General features: G+C 45.1%; 2 protein-coding genes across 3 annotated transcripts in view; both read right to left on the bottom strand.

Moving 5' to 3' along the window:
- Positions 1-1445: 1445 nt before the first annotated feature.
- On the bottom strand, positions 1446-6088 carry si:dkeyp-113d7.1 (zinc finger protein 135). Its single transcript, XM_015940773.3, has 2 exons — positions 5428-6088; positions 1446-2765 (listed from the first exon to the last, which is right to left on the bottom strand). Exons 1-2 carry the CDS (start codon positions 5890-5892, stop codon positions 1647-1649), a joined length of 1584 nt encoding a protein of 527 aa, XP_015796259.1. The 5' UTR covers positions 5893-6088; the 3' UTR covers positions 1446-1646.
- Positions 6089-15428: 9340 nt separating this feature from the next.
- Positions 15429-16563, bottom strand: part of LOC107373399 (uncharacterized) — a 74119-nt gene continuing 72984 nt past the window's right edge. The window contains exons 4-5 of one of the 2 annotated variants that reach the window (XM_054735448.2): positions 16098-16321; positions 15429-15900 (exon numbers count right to left, since the gene is read on the bottom strand). In XM_054735448.2, the coding sequence (XP_054591423.1) occupies positions 15649-15900; positions 16098-16321 (476 nt within the window). In that variant the 3' untranslated portion in view covers positions 15429-15648. The remainder of the gene's footprint in view (positions 15901-16097; positions 16322-16563) is intronic. The other variant, XM_054735449.2, reaches the window with a different exon arrangement.

The following is a 16563-nucleotide window of genomic DNA, read 5'->3' as shown; positions in this document are numbered from 1 at the left end:
AAAGGTTCTGCTGAAGATGGTGTCTGTCCAGGAATCTGGTTCTCACAGCAACACTGAGCTCACATAACTAAATTAGGTGACTCAGGAGAAAAAGCATCAGCTCCCTTCAGCTTTCTGAACTGAACCAGGTCTGGGTCAGAACCAGTTACTACCCTTGGAGCAGTTCTTTGCACTTTAACAACTGTCTCAATGGGACACATCCTGGTCCAGGTGGAACACTAATGGCTGCAGGTGTCACAAATCTGCAACCCGTGAAGCAAACCAGCCATGTTTGGTCAGAACTGCTTTCGACCACATTTTCCCAAAACGGTTCCAAACGAGCAGGTGACCACATTTAAAATCCAGATTCAGGGTTCTGTTGGGTTCATCAGGTAATGTGGGACAGATCTGAACAGCAGAACCAGCGACCCATGGAGATGAGCCATTAAACCAGTGACACCACTGTGTTTCTGCGGTGGAAGAGCAACAGCTCAGACTGGTTAAAGCCAGCTGAGATATCAGAGTAGACGAGGTCCAGGTACCGGAGCCATTAGATGACCAGCAGATGAGGCTGGTTCCACAGGTGAAGTCTGCAGGTGAGGAAGGAGGCAAATCCTGCCAACACTGAAGAACTGCTTTAAACAGGAAGTGAGGTGGAGGCCTGTGTTTACATCACTTCCCTTCCCCTGATAAATTCTAATCAGGCTCCATCAGGTAGTTCCCATCAACTTTTCAGACCATTGCCAAGTCCAAACGTCTCCTACTAAGTGGGCAGATACAAAGTGACAGACGAGCCCAACATATGATGAGTCATCATTTTCTTTAATAACGTCTGAGGATCCTGCAGCAGCCAGACTTCAGATTCTTTTATTACATTTCGTAGGAACGACAAAATCACTAGATGTATACACAGTGAGCGATCAAGGTGGGGGAGGGAGGGGTGGGGACTTCTTTGCTGAGTTTGTTCCTTTTGAGCCCGACAAGCTGAATACGGAGTCCCCGTGATGCAAAGGTTCTGACTTCTACGACCCAGAAGAACCTGTGTGATTATCATCTGCATCAAACCACAAGCTGCATCTCACTGATCTAAACTCGTCAGTTAAAACATCACCAGACGGCCACCAGCTGAAACCATGCAGAAGTCCTCAGAGGGAAGAACGGAACCAGCTCATGGTTTAACATCTTTACACTTCATATCTTTAGGCTTAAGGTACTCTGTGTGTGAATAAGAGAACTGTAAACGGACACCTTACCGGTGTCGATGAGCGCGCCCTTCAGACCCACAAAAGCAAAACCACCGAAGGGTCTGTCAGCAGCTGCTGGTCTGGTTCAGTAAAAAATTAAAAGTACATAACAAACTTCTTAAACTTGGTCGCTGACACGTTTGTGCTTGTGTTTCATAAGTACTCCAAAAATAAGTCATGATTCTATAGAACTGGTCCAGTTCATGGATTATCTACAGCCCCCCCCCCCCCCCCCCCCCCGACACACAGTATGCAGCGTGGACACACACACTCTTGCATAAGTGTCTGTCCACTCAGCCCAACCATAAAATGTAAAAGAGCACAAAAAGTATGAAAATGTAAGAAAACAGATAAAGAAAACTTTATATATTGTTTTTTTTTTATAAAAAAGGATAATACTTTGTTTCTGCAGGAGGTTCAGTCTTAGCTGCTGTCGCTGCCCATGGCACTGCTGCTGCTGCTGCCGCCATCGCTGCTAGTGCTTGCCGTGTCGGCCCGCTCTCGCTTGTGAATCTGCTCGTGTGCTTTGAGGTGACCCGACTGGCTAAAAGTCTTCCCGCACTGGGGGCAGGCGTACGGCCTCTCACCCGTGTGGATCTGCTGGTGCGCCTTCAGGTGGCCAAGGCGGCCAAAGCTCTTCCCACACTGCGTGCAGCCGAACGGCCGCTCCCCTGTGTGGATCTTCTCGTGGGTTTTAAGGACACCTGAGTTACTGAAAGTCTTGCCACACTGTGAGCAGGTGAAGGGTTTCTCGCCAGTGTGAATCTGGACGTGGTTGCGGTAGCTCGTCTCCTTGGTGAAGCTCTTGCCGCAGTGCTGACAGCAGAATGGCCGCTCACCTGTGTGGCTCAGGTGATGCGCCTTCAGCTCCTTGGACTGGCTGAAGCTCTTCCCACAGGTGGTACAGATGAAAGGGCGCTCGCCAGTATGCAACCGCTGGTGTGAGCGCAGGTCGTCGGCCTTGGTGAAGCCTTTGGGGCAGTGAGCACACACGTAGGGCTTTTGGCCTGTGTGGATCAGCTGGTGGCGTTTGAGGTTCCCTGCTTGGCCAAAGCTCTTCCCACACTGTGAGCAGGTGTAGGGCCGCTCGCCGGTGTGGATTCGCTGGTGGGTTTTCAGGTTTCCAAGAGTGCTGAAGTTCTTTCCACACTGAGTGCAGGAGAAGGGTTTCTCCCCTTGCATGTTTCGAGGTTTTCTTACGGTAGGGTTCTTGCTTTTGGTGCTGGTGGCTCGACCTCCTGCTCCATTAGCAGGCCCCTCTCCTGAGTCTTTGTCCTCCTGAGCAGAATGCAGCTCAAACAGCGGCCCCCCACCAAACTCAGGGTCCTGTTTGCCCATGGTTTCCATGAGCAAGGCATCGGGCCGCAGCTTGTTGAGTTCGGTGCGGAGTTCAGCCATGTGGATGGACTCGAGGCCGTTGTGCTGCAGGTGGGTGGACATGGATTCAGGGTACTCGGACTTCAAGGAGCTCAGCTCGGTGGCATAGTAACACTGCAGGTCCACATGATGGTCCGACTTGATGTACTCCAGAGTGTCTGTGACCTGCAACGAGGAAACAGCTGAGTCTATACATATTCAGGTCAAATCTCACATCCACAAAACTCTACAGAGCTGAGCCAGTAATGGATCAGAACCAGGACACAACCACTTCTAACATTAACAACTGGCTCTGTTCACTCTGCAGGTGCTGGTGCTCAGATCTGATTTTTCACTGAGTTTTGGTGTTTCTGTGTGGTTCTTCTTATTCAGGGGTGGACCTTTAAAGCGCCCGAGCGCCAATGGCGCTAAATTTTCTCGCCGGGCGGTAAATACTTGACGACTTACCGCCCGGGTGGCGCCCAAGCATTATTTGTCATTTACACACCGGCTTTCACCTACATCATGGCCCCGCCCTGTAGGAAGCTGCCGTTTTCGTTTCGCGCGCGTGAACCTGCGTGCCTCTAGCCACGTACTGCACGATTCTAGTTATAGTCACGTGAACTATAAGTTCACTATTAAAGACGAAGTGGAACCACGCTAGAAACACACAAGCACGCAGGAAGATCGCGCCACCACAGGGATTGGATTTCTTGATGAAATCTCTGGCAAAACGCTTTAAAACTGGTGAGGAGAAGCGAGACAGTTCGAAACGGTATGAAGCAGAGAAGCGTGTGCGTAGGTGAAATGATTCTTGGAGGTTTAAAGAAGACGGGAGGCGCGGAGAATGGCCGTATTTGAGTTGAGTAGCGGCTCGCCTGGAAAACAGACGGAAGCAGCAGGGGGAGTGGCTGAAAGCCGGCGTTTAACGCCGGGGACACACCGGCCGCGGAAGCGCCGAGAAGCGAATGGCTCACGAAGTCCGGCCGCTGCTCGCCACTCCTCAGTTCAGATCAGACGCTCCCCATTCGAGGCGCGCCTCGGCTCAGCTTTTTCTTTTAATTACTTGGTGTCCTCCATTTCCTCAGCTCTCTTCCTCTACGAGAGAGAGAGACAGAGAGACAGAGAGACAGAGAGAGAGAGAAAGAGAACGAACTAGTTTTTCCCTGCATGATGGATGAAGATATCGCGTTAGCATTCACACTTGTTCAATTTTCAATTTTAATTCTGGTGCCTGTTAGCAGCTGAAACACATCCTCACGTGCTTGTGGATATCATATATTGTATATGGAGACATGACTGTAATAATAAGTAAAGGTTAGCAGCTGTAGCTTCAGTGTGCTCATAGGAAACGTGACAAAAGAACACAAAACACATTTCTCCTTATGGCCTATATTGTTGTCATCATCAACGTAACATGATTTTCAGAATTCATGTGACCAACTAACATTTCATGTTCTACCACCGGATGTTTGGATCAAAATATGAACCAATCAGATCTTAGATCAGGTGAGAGCCAGGCGTTTCCCATCATCATCTAGGTTTTGCAGCTGAGGGAGAGCAACTGCAGCGCCTTGCTCCAAAATCTGCGGCCGCCTTGATCTCACAAGGTTATCGTTGCCTACGTATGCATGACGTCAGAGCAAGTCGGCGTCAATTTGGACACAAATCTAACCGGCATGCACCGCTCGCCGATCACCGCTGGTCTAATCTGCGCAGAACTGGCTCATCTCGAACACAGCCAATGGCTCGAATACAGCAAAGCGGAGTTGGTGATGTACTGTGTTGTATGCCGGAAGTATGCGACGACAAAATTGTGTTTTGTTGAGGGAACAAACAAATTCAAACTTGAATACGTTATTATGTTTGTGAATGTGTACAAAATAAAGGTTTACTACATTTAAAACGGTTCAGTTGTTATTTTGACTCGTTTTGGCAGCTGACCAGCGGGGCCGGTAGATTCTTGGCGGGGCCGGTAAATATTCAGAGTTACCGGCCCGGCTGGCCGGTTGGTTTTGAAGTTAATGTCCACCCCTGTTATTAAATGTTACCACGGTACTGAAATGACCTGCAGGACTACACACACACACACACACACACTTATTACTTATTACACACAACATGTGGTCTCTCTGCTTCTGCTGGAGCAGCTCTTTCTGTCTCCCAGGCTTCAGTGGGGGGACGGTCACAGACAATGATGAGTGAATGTTCTGACTGAAGTCAAACATTAAATCGGGTTAATTTAGAATCAAAGTGATCAGAATATGATTTAGGACTACATATAGCCAGATCCGGGTCCCATGTGGACTTAAAGGTCTGATTTGGGCCACTTTAACATGCAGAGTTCAGTTTGAAACCACACGTGTAAAAAGGCAAGTTTCTAATATTTTACCTTTGATGTTTCACTTCTGCATCCTTCCTAACCCTAACCCTGCATAAATAAATAACTTTCAGAAACAACAGGAGCAGCTGACTGAAAACAACACCATTCATTTAAAGGGTTTTACTCAAGTCGCCTCAGGCCTGCACCAGACTGTTTACCAGAACCACATCTAGACAAAAACCTTAACTCTGTAAGAGGGAGCGCTCTGTTGTCATTTATAAAACTTTGGATCTGGCTGCGTTGTTGTCTAGTTTCCTACTCCAACAGAAATTTCTTTCTTCAGAATGACCAAAATCTATCAGGAGTCAAGGACAAAACCATGACCACGCTCCAAAAACAACTCCCGACATTCCAAGTGAAGGTTTCAATAGAGACGATGTGCGAGCTGAGATGAACGCTGACTTCCTAATCTTTAATGGGACATGACTCTGGTCACAGAGTTTAGTGGAGTGACAGAAAGTATACCTGGGAAATGTAGTCGAACACCGAGCTGGGCTCATAGTGTGACTTGTACTCCAGTTCTGGGATGTCGCTGTGATGAAATGGGCCCAGATGATGGTGAACGTGATGCTCTGACTTAATGTAGTCGAGGCCACTGATCTCCATCTTGATTTGATCATGGCCCAGCTCGGCAGTGGACAGCGGCTGAATCTCAGACAGATCGACGGTCTGGATGGGCTCCAGTTCTCCATCCTCTGGCTCGCTCTTCACGCATGGCAACATCACCAGCGGCTCTGCGATCTCTGCTGCCAGCGAGCTGAGTGTAGGCGTGGGACAGTCTGAGGACAGGAGAGCCAGGGTGGGCGTTGGAGTTGAACTGGTGGGCCCAGGGCCACAGTCCACCTGCAGGGAGAGGTCCAGAGGTGGGGAAGGAGAGCCACACTCAGGCAGCAGGCCCAGACTTAGACACTCAGCCTCCAAGTGTGTCATGATGAGGGGCGGAGCAAATCCTCCTCACTTTCAGGACCTCAACAGCCTCTCCTCCTCCTCCTCCCCCTTCTTTGTCTGCTCCCTCCACTTCCTCTCAGAGGCTGGGTAGTCTTGTCCTGACTCGGGACAGGACTGTGGGGGCGGAGTCTTCTTGAGACAAATCCAACAGCAGTGGAGTGGATGTCTAGGATGTCATAACCAGAACCAAACTGGGATCAGCCTGCAGAGAGTTTACAGCAACACAACAGTGAGACAACTTATCTTATGATAAGCTGCAAAAGACATGAGTGGGACACATTTGGATGAGAAGCATATGGGGATAGGAAAGTGAAACCGGAAAGCTCGGTACTGTATCGTTGCTGTTCAGGACTCTTGATTATGTTGTGTTGTGCTAGGTTCATGTCCAATACAGTGGAGGATATAGACACCTCGTTTCCTCCTGGAAATCTTCCTGTGCTTTTGTCAGGCCTGCAGTATGTCTTACTTGACTGTTACTAAAACTCATCAAACTGTTTCTACCCCACAGAAGTTGCAACAGTCAAGCAAAGATGTACATGACAATAACGAGAAATACAGCAACCACAAACAGCGACACCCAACCCAAAACGCAGACACGATATTAACGCTTAAACGTTCAGTCTGAGGTGTTTGAGTAGTTGTTCGTGGAGCTCCAGAGGAGCTCACCTTCAGTCAACCATAAAACAAAATCCTGCTAGATTCTGGCCGAGCTGTTGCTAAAGGGTGAGAATTAAAGATCGCTTGTGATGGTTTTGTTAATTACAAAAATAAACTTACAACACACACACACCGATTTTTGCTGTTTGTGTTCAGCGTGTGGCCGCTGCGCACGCGCAGTTTAAGAGAAAAGTTTACCGAGCACGCGCCTGTCGAATTCATTTTCAAAACAGCAGCTTTGTGTCGCTGCGGCTGATGAGAGGTGACCGTTACCTGTCTCACTGCAACCTGCCCATTACCTGTCCGCTGTCGGAACACCGCGCACTTTCACCCGGACCGCGGCTGATTCTTTCCCCGACAGGATGCTGTACGGATCGCCCTTCGCTCCCGTTGCACTACTTTAACTCCGAGAGCAAGCACATTTCTCCGTGCGGAGGAAGATGCTGCTACCACGGCTCTCCAACCTTACAAAGACGGGGCAGGCTGCCACAGACTAGAAGCTAACCGCTAGCAGTGGCCATCTTGTTTATCTCCGACTCGCGGGGCTAGCCGCTGCTAGCATCCGGGAGAAAGTGAGAGTGAGGCGGCTGCGGGGGGAAGGTAGCCGCTTCCTCCGCGGTACCGAACGCTTCCTGGGTTTGTCTGCACGCAGCGGCACCGGCTGACACCCCGAGACAGAACCGAACTATGGTACCGGACTGTTCCAAGCTGCGAGGGTCGGCCTGTGCGTCGGTCAGCCTGTTAAAAGGGCCGAAACCGCTCGGAATGGAGCCGCGGAGATGGAAAGCTGCGGCTCGTACCTGCGGATGGCACAGTTCATGGCCGGGCGGCTGGATGTCCGACTTGGTTCGGATCTGCTGCCCGTCTCTTGAACTCACTCCGCCGGACCCGCCACGTCCACCGCGGCAGAACACCCGCCACCTCTTCTTCTCCTCCTCCTCCTCCTCTCCTCCCCTCTATCACTGACAAATTCCGCTCCCCCCTCCTTCATTCTTACCTTCCTTTCCTCCCTCCTTCCTTGCGCTCGTGCACACCCGTTCAGGCGGGTATCTGGGTTACCACGGCAACCGCAGCGGTAGGTGGATACAGCTGTGGGTGTACGAGCAGAGCGGGTACGCGCTCGTGTTGCGCTCCGCTTTTGATCTCATTGTTCCGCTCCACGCGTCGGTTTGCTAATTTGAGTTAGTGAATGAATGAGAAGCAGCACGCGCCGGGTTAGCGCCGGCACGAGCCAACATGAGCACGACCGGAACTAATGCATGAAAAATAGGGTCAAAAATGAAGTCTGACTTGAATTGTGTTTTATGTCACAAAAAGGGTTCAAACCGCTGCCCAGGAAGGCTGAGAATTAAAGAGCAACAATTAAGACTGCATCAACAAAATGACTGATTTTATTTGACATGTTTTAAACCAAACTGTGGGATGTTGTTGGCAACAAAAAATCTGGGTTTCTGAAGAAATCGTCACGCTGTTTGACGTTACTGAAGGAGTCTGACCTTTGACCTCTGAGGTCTCTAGTGATTGTTTAATAACTACAAACCTTTTCACAACAGTTCTACATTTGAGTAAAGTTTAGTTAGATCATTCAAGGAATAGAATGCATTCTCCAGGTCAGGGATGAGGTCCTGCCCCAAGTGGAGGTGTTTAGGGTTAGTTAGTCAATAAAAAAGCAGCCAAAATGAGTATTGTCTGCAGGGTGTCTGGGCTCACCTTTAGAGATGGGGTGAGAAGCTCTACTCAGAATAGATCCGCTTTTCCTCCACATCAAAAGGAGCCAGTTGAGGTGGCTTGGGCATCTGGTTAGAACACCTCCCTGGTGAGGTTTTCCAGGCACGTCCAACTGGGAGGAGGCCTAAAGGGAGACCCAGGACATGTTGGAGGGACTGTTTCTCGGGGAACGCCTTGAGATTCCCCCGGAACAGCTGGCCCAAGTGGCTGGGGAGGGGGAAGTAAGGGCCTCTTGACGCAGGCTGCTGCCTCCACGACCAGTCTCTGGATTAGCAGAGGATGATGGATGGATAGATCATTCAAGGATCACCCATTAAATTTCCTGACCCAGGTGAGCTGTTGTCTCCAGCAGTCTCCAGGTGAGAGGCACCTAAAGCATCTACACACTCATGCTGCATATATCTTTTATAAGTCTGTTGTAGAGTGTAATCTCTTCTGCCACCACCTGTTGGGGCAGCAGCATCAAAACCATCTCCAGTTGGCGGCTTCTTCAGATCTGCAGTAATAAAAACCAGGAGATCGATCCTGCTCACAGCCATCAGCATCTATGACAACTCTTTGAAGACAGTCAACTAATATGACATTATTGCTGCTATTGTTTTGTTATTCTTTGATAGAATAAGAGTTACAACATTTAATATCCAGCTGATATTTTTCATTTTAATTTGAATTCAATTTTGAACATGCATGTTTTTTGGACAGTGGGATTAAACAAGGTAAACCTCATGCATGTCTGAGAACACTCGCTGGGAGCTGAACTCTCCACACCAAAAACACTTGAAACATACACTGTGAACATTTATTGTTATTGACACTTAAGTACCCAATCTCAATGACTAAAACAGGTCATTACAAAACACACCCTCATAAGAGTTTGTTACATCATCATGGTGACAGGCGATGTCAGATGCAGGCAGAAAGTAAAGCAGTCTATCATCAGCGTACAAAGCATCAAACTGATGATGGCTGAACGGTCTCGAGTCTTTACCACTTTGTGACTGGTAATCTCACAGATTAACCATTTTCATTTGAGGGCTGAATTACAAAAAGGGCACAAAGTTATAAAAGTATTGCATCAAATTCAAACAAACACTGAGATGAACTCAAACACATCTCAATATTATACAGGAAGTACAAACAGATAAGTGAAGTAAAAAAAAATAAGACTGAAAACGTATTCACATTTGGCTGCAGAAACAGTCCATAGATTTTTTTTTTCTTTTACAATTGAAAAATGCAACTTTTAGAAACAAAAACATCCCTTTTACTTTTTACAACAGACAAGAGAACCAGAACAGCTCCTTGAGGAACAACTCTGGTTTCCTCTTTCAGAATCTGGACCTTAAGATTTTTTCAGGCGGTCTAGACCTTTCTGGATTCTTACAACTCACCTCAGTCTTTGCGTTAACTCTGCTCACAGATATTTAGCAGTAACATCGTCTTCTTTTTAAATGGAAACATGATTTTCAGAAACCAAAGTAAAATCATGATATCAGGGTTTAGCGATGTGCCGATAAACAGCATGCAACATTGGGGACCTTCATAAAACAAGTGGAGGAAAACGCAGCATCAGGCAGGAAATACTTCACCTCTAAAATGTTTTACACCAAAACCAATTCAACACTTAACCACAACAATTAGTTTATGTTCACAACTTCTTTAACATTTTAAAGGCTATGGGAAGCCAAATGGTATACTTTCATAGGACCGATGATAAAATATACCCTGTGATGGTTTCTCTCCAGTGAGGTACAGTTTTTGTTCAGCATAAAATCAGCTTTTAAATTAACTTTACTGGAACACTCTTGTTCTGTAAAATAAAACCAGCTTCTCCGAGAGCCATCATTAAAATCCTTTAAAGTTTTTTTCTCAACTTTACCTGTAATCAGTTTTTAGTTTTGCTCTTTCAAAATAAAACGGTTTCCTCCAGAATGTCTGAAGCACTTTGTTAAAAACTCTCTACAGTTTAATTTCTTTAATCCTGTTTTGTCAACTTTCAGCCCAGCACAATTTGCTCCATCGTGGCTTTGTAAACAACAGGAGGAGCAGTGATTGGTTAAAGATGTCACATGATCACAAGCGGGAACCTCACATACAACCTGTCTGCAGGTGGAAAGAAACAGGTTTCCCCAACAGCTGCTCTGAATGGTAAAAACCACATAACTGAAGGATCGTTAAATAAAATTCCTAAAAATCACATTTTATAATTTTGAAATTAAAATGTTCCTGATATGACATTTTAAGAGCTTTGTTTTAATTATACTTTCACATATTCTGATGCTTCTGTATTTTGTTTATTTACACAAAAATAAGTTATAAACGGTTTTAGTTCACGTGTATTTTTAAACGTCAAAAATGCTTCGAAATATTTTGTAAGATGTTTTAGAGGAAGGACACTACTGAAATATTCAGTAACATTGTCCTAATCAGGCTCCCGTACCTATGTGCTGAAAAATGCGAGTAGACGAGCAGAAAAGCAAATGTTTCCATCACGCACGTGTCAGGACGTTTTATTCAAACATAAACGAGTTAAACCTGAGTTTCAATCATGTGGTTTTTACACAACTGCTCCGAGCTCCATTCTGGAAATCTGAGACGCATCCGAGCACAAACAGAACATATAAAATACACATTTGTACTTAAATATCAGCACTGTACATCTGAGGTATTCAGGTCTGTGTGGACACAGAAACAAGTGAAGGATGAGGTATGCCAACGTGTGCCGAAGGTAAAAAGTGCAACAAATCGCAGAAACCGAACAAAGTCGTTAAATCTGACGTCAACAAATCCGAAAAACTCAAAAGTTCAGAGCAAAAACGAGCAGGTAACATTTACATTTAGGTCTTCAACCCGATAGGTTCTTCTTTCCTAATCCTGACGCACATTTCTGCTTTTCATGAACTTTTTAATGTGCATCAGCAAGGAGCTGTTCTGAAGATTGATCAAAACATTTTTGGTTAAAAGAGTCAGAAAACAGTTCATCACAGATTCATGAACACAATCTTCTGTTTCCTCTGCATGAGATCAACCAGGGATCGGGGAAAACCCAGGAATAATTCAAATAAAAACACTAGAATCTGAAATATTTGGGGATTTTAAAGGATTTGTTCCCTGAAATTAATGTGTAATGAGGAGTGACAGCAGGGGAATGTCTGGAGCAGATTTAGATTTCCTGTGTGAAAATGCTCAAACACAAAAGTGGGTAAAAGAAAAGAGAAGGATGAGTTAACTTGATCAAACGGCGATTCATTTTAAATGTAATGATGTGAATATTTTGTCCTTTATTTGAAGGATTAGTGAGTCTAAAGTTGAGATTAAAAAACTTTGTACAAAACAACAAGCTGCAGCAGGATACGGGATTTAAAATACAAATTTGATTAAAAAAAAACATCTTCTTCCTCATGAAGCCAAAGACTTGTGGGATGTTGAGCAGAAAAATTTAAAACCGATTAAAATCTGTTTCAATGATACATTTTATTATCTGGTAAGTGTGAATATTAATGTGTTCTCAACAAATAATTTAGGAAAAACTGTGGCTGCAAAAGTAAAAATGTCCTAAAATGCTCTAAAACATCAGTCTGTCCTATTTATCTTCACCTGATGGGAAATCAAAGATCAACTCCTGAGTGACAAATTTACACCCAAAAGTTTCAGATGAACCTGATTTCAATTAATGAACAAGAGGTTTTAGGATGAAATCTGTTAGACTCCGCCCACCTGAGCAGTACAGTTTCATGACTCCGCAGAAATGAGACCAACACATCAGACCAGGGGTTTCCCAGTTCCCACCCTGGTCCCCGAGGGCTCTAGCCAGCTCTCCCTGCTCCATCACACCTGACACACCTCACCTGTTCGCAGGTGAGGTTCTACACAGGCATTAGACGGGGCGAGGCTGCAGTCAGTTGCTGTCAGAGAGGCACATTTGTAAGAAAACAAAACTACAAACATGCCTCTCATTATTTCTAAATTTTAGCTTTAGTTTACAAAACATAATAACAGCAATTTCCTTACAGTTACTCCATTAAAGCTTCTAAATACGTTTCAAAATATAAATATTTTGCCAAAAGTCCTTTCATATCCGAGTTACCTCAGTGACAACATGAAAAGGTTTGCCTCAGCACCTCTGTTCAAGCTCAGACAAAAGCATTTACACGTTCAACATCTTAGGCGAAATCAGGGGTCTGCATCTCTGGAGCCACAATGGCTCTTAAATGTGTGGGACACTCGTTTAATCAGTACATTTGCAGTGGTCTACTCTCTAGTGGGAATTAATGCCATGTAAGTTGTACTCGGAGGAAGAAAAGCTCAGATGTGATTGTCTCAGGATCTAGCAGACTGCCACATCAGAGGAGAGCTTCAGAATGGCAGGATTTGAATCTTATTTCCTGACATTTGGACATTTCGCCTCAGGCTGGATTACAGCAACACAACCCTACCACCCTAATGTTTTATCTCCACAAATAACACAAGCCTGGAGGAGTTCTGCTGTGTGGCGGAGTTGCTAATGCCAATGGTTAACTTCTACTAGCAAGACATTCTTTGACGTTTCCTGGATGCTAAACCAACAACAGCCTTCCCCGTTGTGAGTTAAGAGGAATGCATGATGAATGCCAAGTGGCAGTGTGACATAGATCTGTCAGGATTTTCAAATCCTAGAGTTTCACTGTCTACTTTCTGTCAGAAGCTAATAAAGGAGATAGGTGTAGGAGACTATTTTCATGTTCAGCCTTCATCAAAAACTCAGAGTGACTGTGTCGGTGCAGGATCGGCTCGGGGTCCTTCAACTGCCGATGACGTCACATGACTGCAAATCTACTCGGCTTTCACACACACGTTTTGGAAAGACATCAGCAGTTTTGTTAGTAAATTCTTGTTTGTTAACACCTAAATGTTTTCTTTATAATTGTAATTTGTTAATAAAACACCATATTATCTTAGTTTTGTAAAGACTGTGAAACTGCATAAAACCAACATCAGACTGACTAAAAATAGAACAGTTCTTATATGTGAAGCCACATCTGTTTGTGTTAATGTGGAGTTTGTCTGTATATTTCCTTAGTTGTTATCTAAATACATTCTTTGATTCAAAATATTGCTTGGTGTCTTTCAGTAAAGCTCTTATATTTTATTTTGCCCCGTTTCATCACCATCAAGAGCTTTTGAGGGTCACCGTTGATCATTTGCTTATATTTTATATTTCATTTAGAAATTCAAACATATTTTCTCCAGTAAGTGTTGATTTTTGGACTACAGGACTACAACCGCTAAGACTACGACCGCAAACTTGTTCTGACCAATCAAAATCATAACATGACAACGTAACTTCCGTAAGCTTCATGTTCAGCCAATCAACTACTTTGATGTCATCGGCAGTCGAAGGACCCCGAGCCGATCCTGCACCGAAAACGGATTATTATTTTCTGTGTCCCACACCTTCAATAACTCTGACTGAAGAATGCTTAAAAAACTAACTCACGTTTAAACAGTTAAAATGCCAGCACATGCAGCTTTTTGGTTTTTTCTTTGAATAATTGCATTAAATTTCCACAACAGACAGACACTAAAACTTTTGGTTAGTTTTCCACCAATATCAACATCCCATGGAAAAATATCTACTTTTTGTTAAACAAATGTTCTTTTTTCTTCATTTTAAAACTCAGTAACAGAGACAGCATGACATTTTTTTCCAATTGTGTCAGCACATCGCTTACTGATTTTTATGTAGAGGGGAAAAAAGATTTCTGACTAATGTGATTAAAAAAAATAAATCCTGATTTTATTCTTGGCGTTCTGAGAAAAACTGAAAAATAGAAAATTTTATGTGGCCCTAATCCCCTTCCATAGAAATTTAGCAAAAACTATTGTCGGTTATCAAAAGGTTCTGTAGCAGTTAGGGCTTTAAATTTTTATTCCAGTGGCTAGGAGGGAGAACAGCACGTTGGACTGTAAGGGCTGCAGGTTGCTGGGGTAAATTATCACTCAGTACTCATTAAGCCTGCTGTTGGGGTTGTGTTGGCCCACTCAGGACACCCCCAGAAACGCCCCTGTCTGTTCAACAGGTCACCTACTATTAAAATCAGGTGAGTTGGAGCAGAGGACCCTCTAAATGATGCAGGGTGATGGAGCTGGAGAACCTGGATCAGACATCACTTTTCTGCGACTCGGGTTGTTTGTGATCTGTTGGTTTAACTATTGTGCTTTGTTGGAATTATTGAATAAAAACAGACTCCCACCTTGTTCCTCTTTAAGGTTGAATCATTAAAACTTCATCAGAACCCAACGACCCACAAACATCGGGCTCTGATGAACAGTCCACCCTCGGCCCGTTTTTCTTGCAGAAATTAGCTTCCAGTTGAATTCATCTGTCAGAACGTGAATTCACATGAGCATGACCTTTCTGACCCAAAATGGCAGATCGACAAGGAGGACAATTAAAAAGAAAAAAAAAATCCAAACCAACGATGTCACCAGGTTCTGGTTCCGGACATTTTGAGAAAATGCGATGCCAGAAAGTACCCTGATGACCCAAAAAAGAACAGAAATGAGAAAAATATGTTCCATAAATAAAAAAGGGCACTTCTAAAACCAAGCAGGTCACTTCCTGTACAACCATCCATGTTGAACAGAACCAAAGAGCTTATTGCAAAAACATCAGAGTCAGAACTAATGGACTGTTTAACACAAGCAGAAGGAGGAGGTCCTCTCTTCATCTCCTCCATGGGAACACCTCTTCATCAGGAGCTACAGGTTTCTGGGTCCAGCTCGTCTCTCTTCCGGGTTCTGGTTCATTCCCAGAAAGATGGATCAGGGCCATCAAAGTATCTGTACTCTTTATAACATTTTCTCACACGCTGAGACCGGACAGGAACCAGCGAATGTTAAGGAACATCTTCACGTCGGAGTTTTATTTTGACCAAATTAGGTTTCAGTTGGATTTTTTTCCCCAAACCTCACAGTTCAGAATCCAATCACAAATCCTTCTGAGCTTTTTAGTTTCATGATACAAAATTCTTTGAAGTTGTTTTCCTTATTTTGGGTAAGTTTGTGAGAAGTTTATTTCAGACTACAACTGTCCTGTCAATAAGAAGCTTTGATCTTCAGCCTTTCACTGATGAACACCTGCAGCTCAGTAACACACCTCTGCAGGTTTGGACCTGGGGATCTGATCCATTAACAGATTTGGTCTGTAAGTGAACTTGGCTTTCACATGTTTGCGCAGATCCAGTTTCCACCTGAGAACCAGAACTCTTGATCCAGTTCTGAGCAGGAAAACTTTTGTTACCTCGTCTGTTGCATAAACGGATCCTATCGGCCTTCCAGAGTGAGGGCGTGCCGTTGGGTGGTGCTCCTGGATCAGGACTGGTTTTCTGGGTGCTGAGTCCGGATGTGGCTGTAGAGGCGAGTGTTTGAGGGGAACCTCTTGCCGCACTCAGGGCAGCGCAGCGGTGCGGCAGTGCTGGCTAGTGGAGATGGGGGCGACGACATGTCCGCGGAGGCGGAGTCTCCAGCGACGTGCGTCTGACGGTGAGCTTTCAGGAGCGACATCCGACTGAACCTCCGACCACACTCCTCACACTCAGACCAGACCCGGCGTCGCTTCTTCTGCTAAACACACAAAACCATTGCGTCACCAGATCAGCTGAGTCTGTGGGAACCACAGCTGCTGAAACCCGAACCTGTAAATGAAGCAGCCCGTATTCATTTCCTCTAAGATCGAAGCTGAAACATTTAAAGCAAACTCATCTCGACATTCAGGACACAAAACTTTACTAGGAAGGCTTCTGATTTCTTGTCCCACTCACCTTCCTCCCTTTGTCCCCTTCCCCCTCCTCTTCCTCCTCCTCCTCCTCCTCCTCTTCTCTGCTGCTCCTGCCCGGAGGTTCCGGCTCATCCCGCTGTTCAGTGCCACCATTGGTCGCCAGAGCGAGCAGAGTGTCCCTCGCAGCGGCCTCCTCATCATCATCATCAAGGAGCTGAGACGGCAGCGTGAGCAAGCGATGAAGCATGGAGGCAGAGGAGCGCCGACCTGACGGGGCATAGGTCACATCCAGCCGATTAATAGCAGCAACTGATTACAGCTAATCTCCCAAATCAATGACAAGAAATAAAATATAATTAGGTCATTAATCACTGATCAGAGCATCATTCAACAAAAGTCATGTGATTATTGTTTTCAAACTGATATTTTTAGATTATTCTGTCATAAAAAGCAGACTCAACTCATTTATTTGGTCTCATTTTTCAAATTAATTTTTCTGTTAATTATAC

Source organism: Nothobranchius furzeri, chromosome 5 (assembly GCF_043380555.1).
Source record: "Nothobranchius furzeri strain GRZ-AD chromosome 5, NfurGRZ-RIMD1, whole genome shotgun sequence".
In the NCBI taxonomy this organism is placed as follows: domain Eukaryota; kingdom Metazoa; phylum Chordata; class Actinopteri; order Cyprinodontiformes; family Nothobranchiidae; genus Nothobranchius; species Nothobranchius furzeri.
The sequence above is the reverse complement of the archived record's forward strand: the minus strand, read 5'-3'. Positions and strand labels throughout refer to the sequence as shown.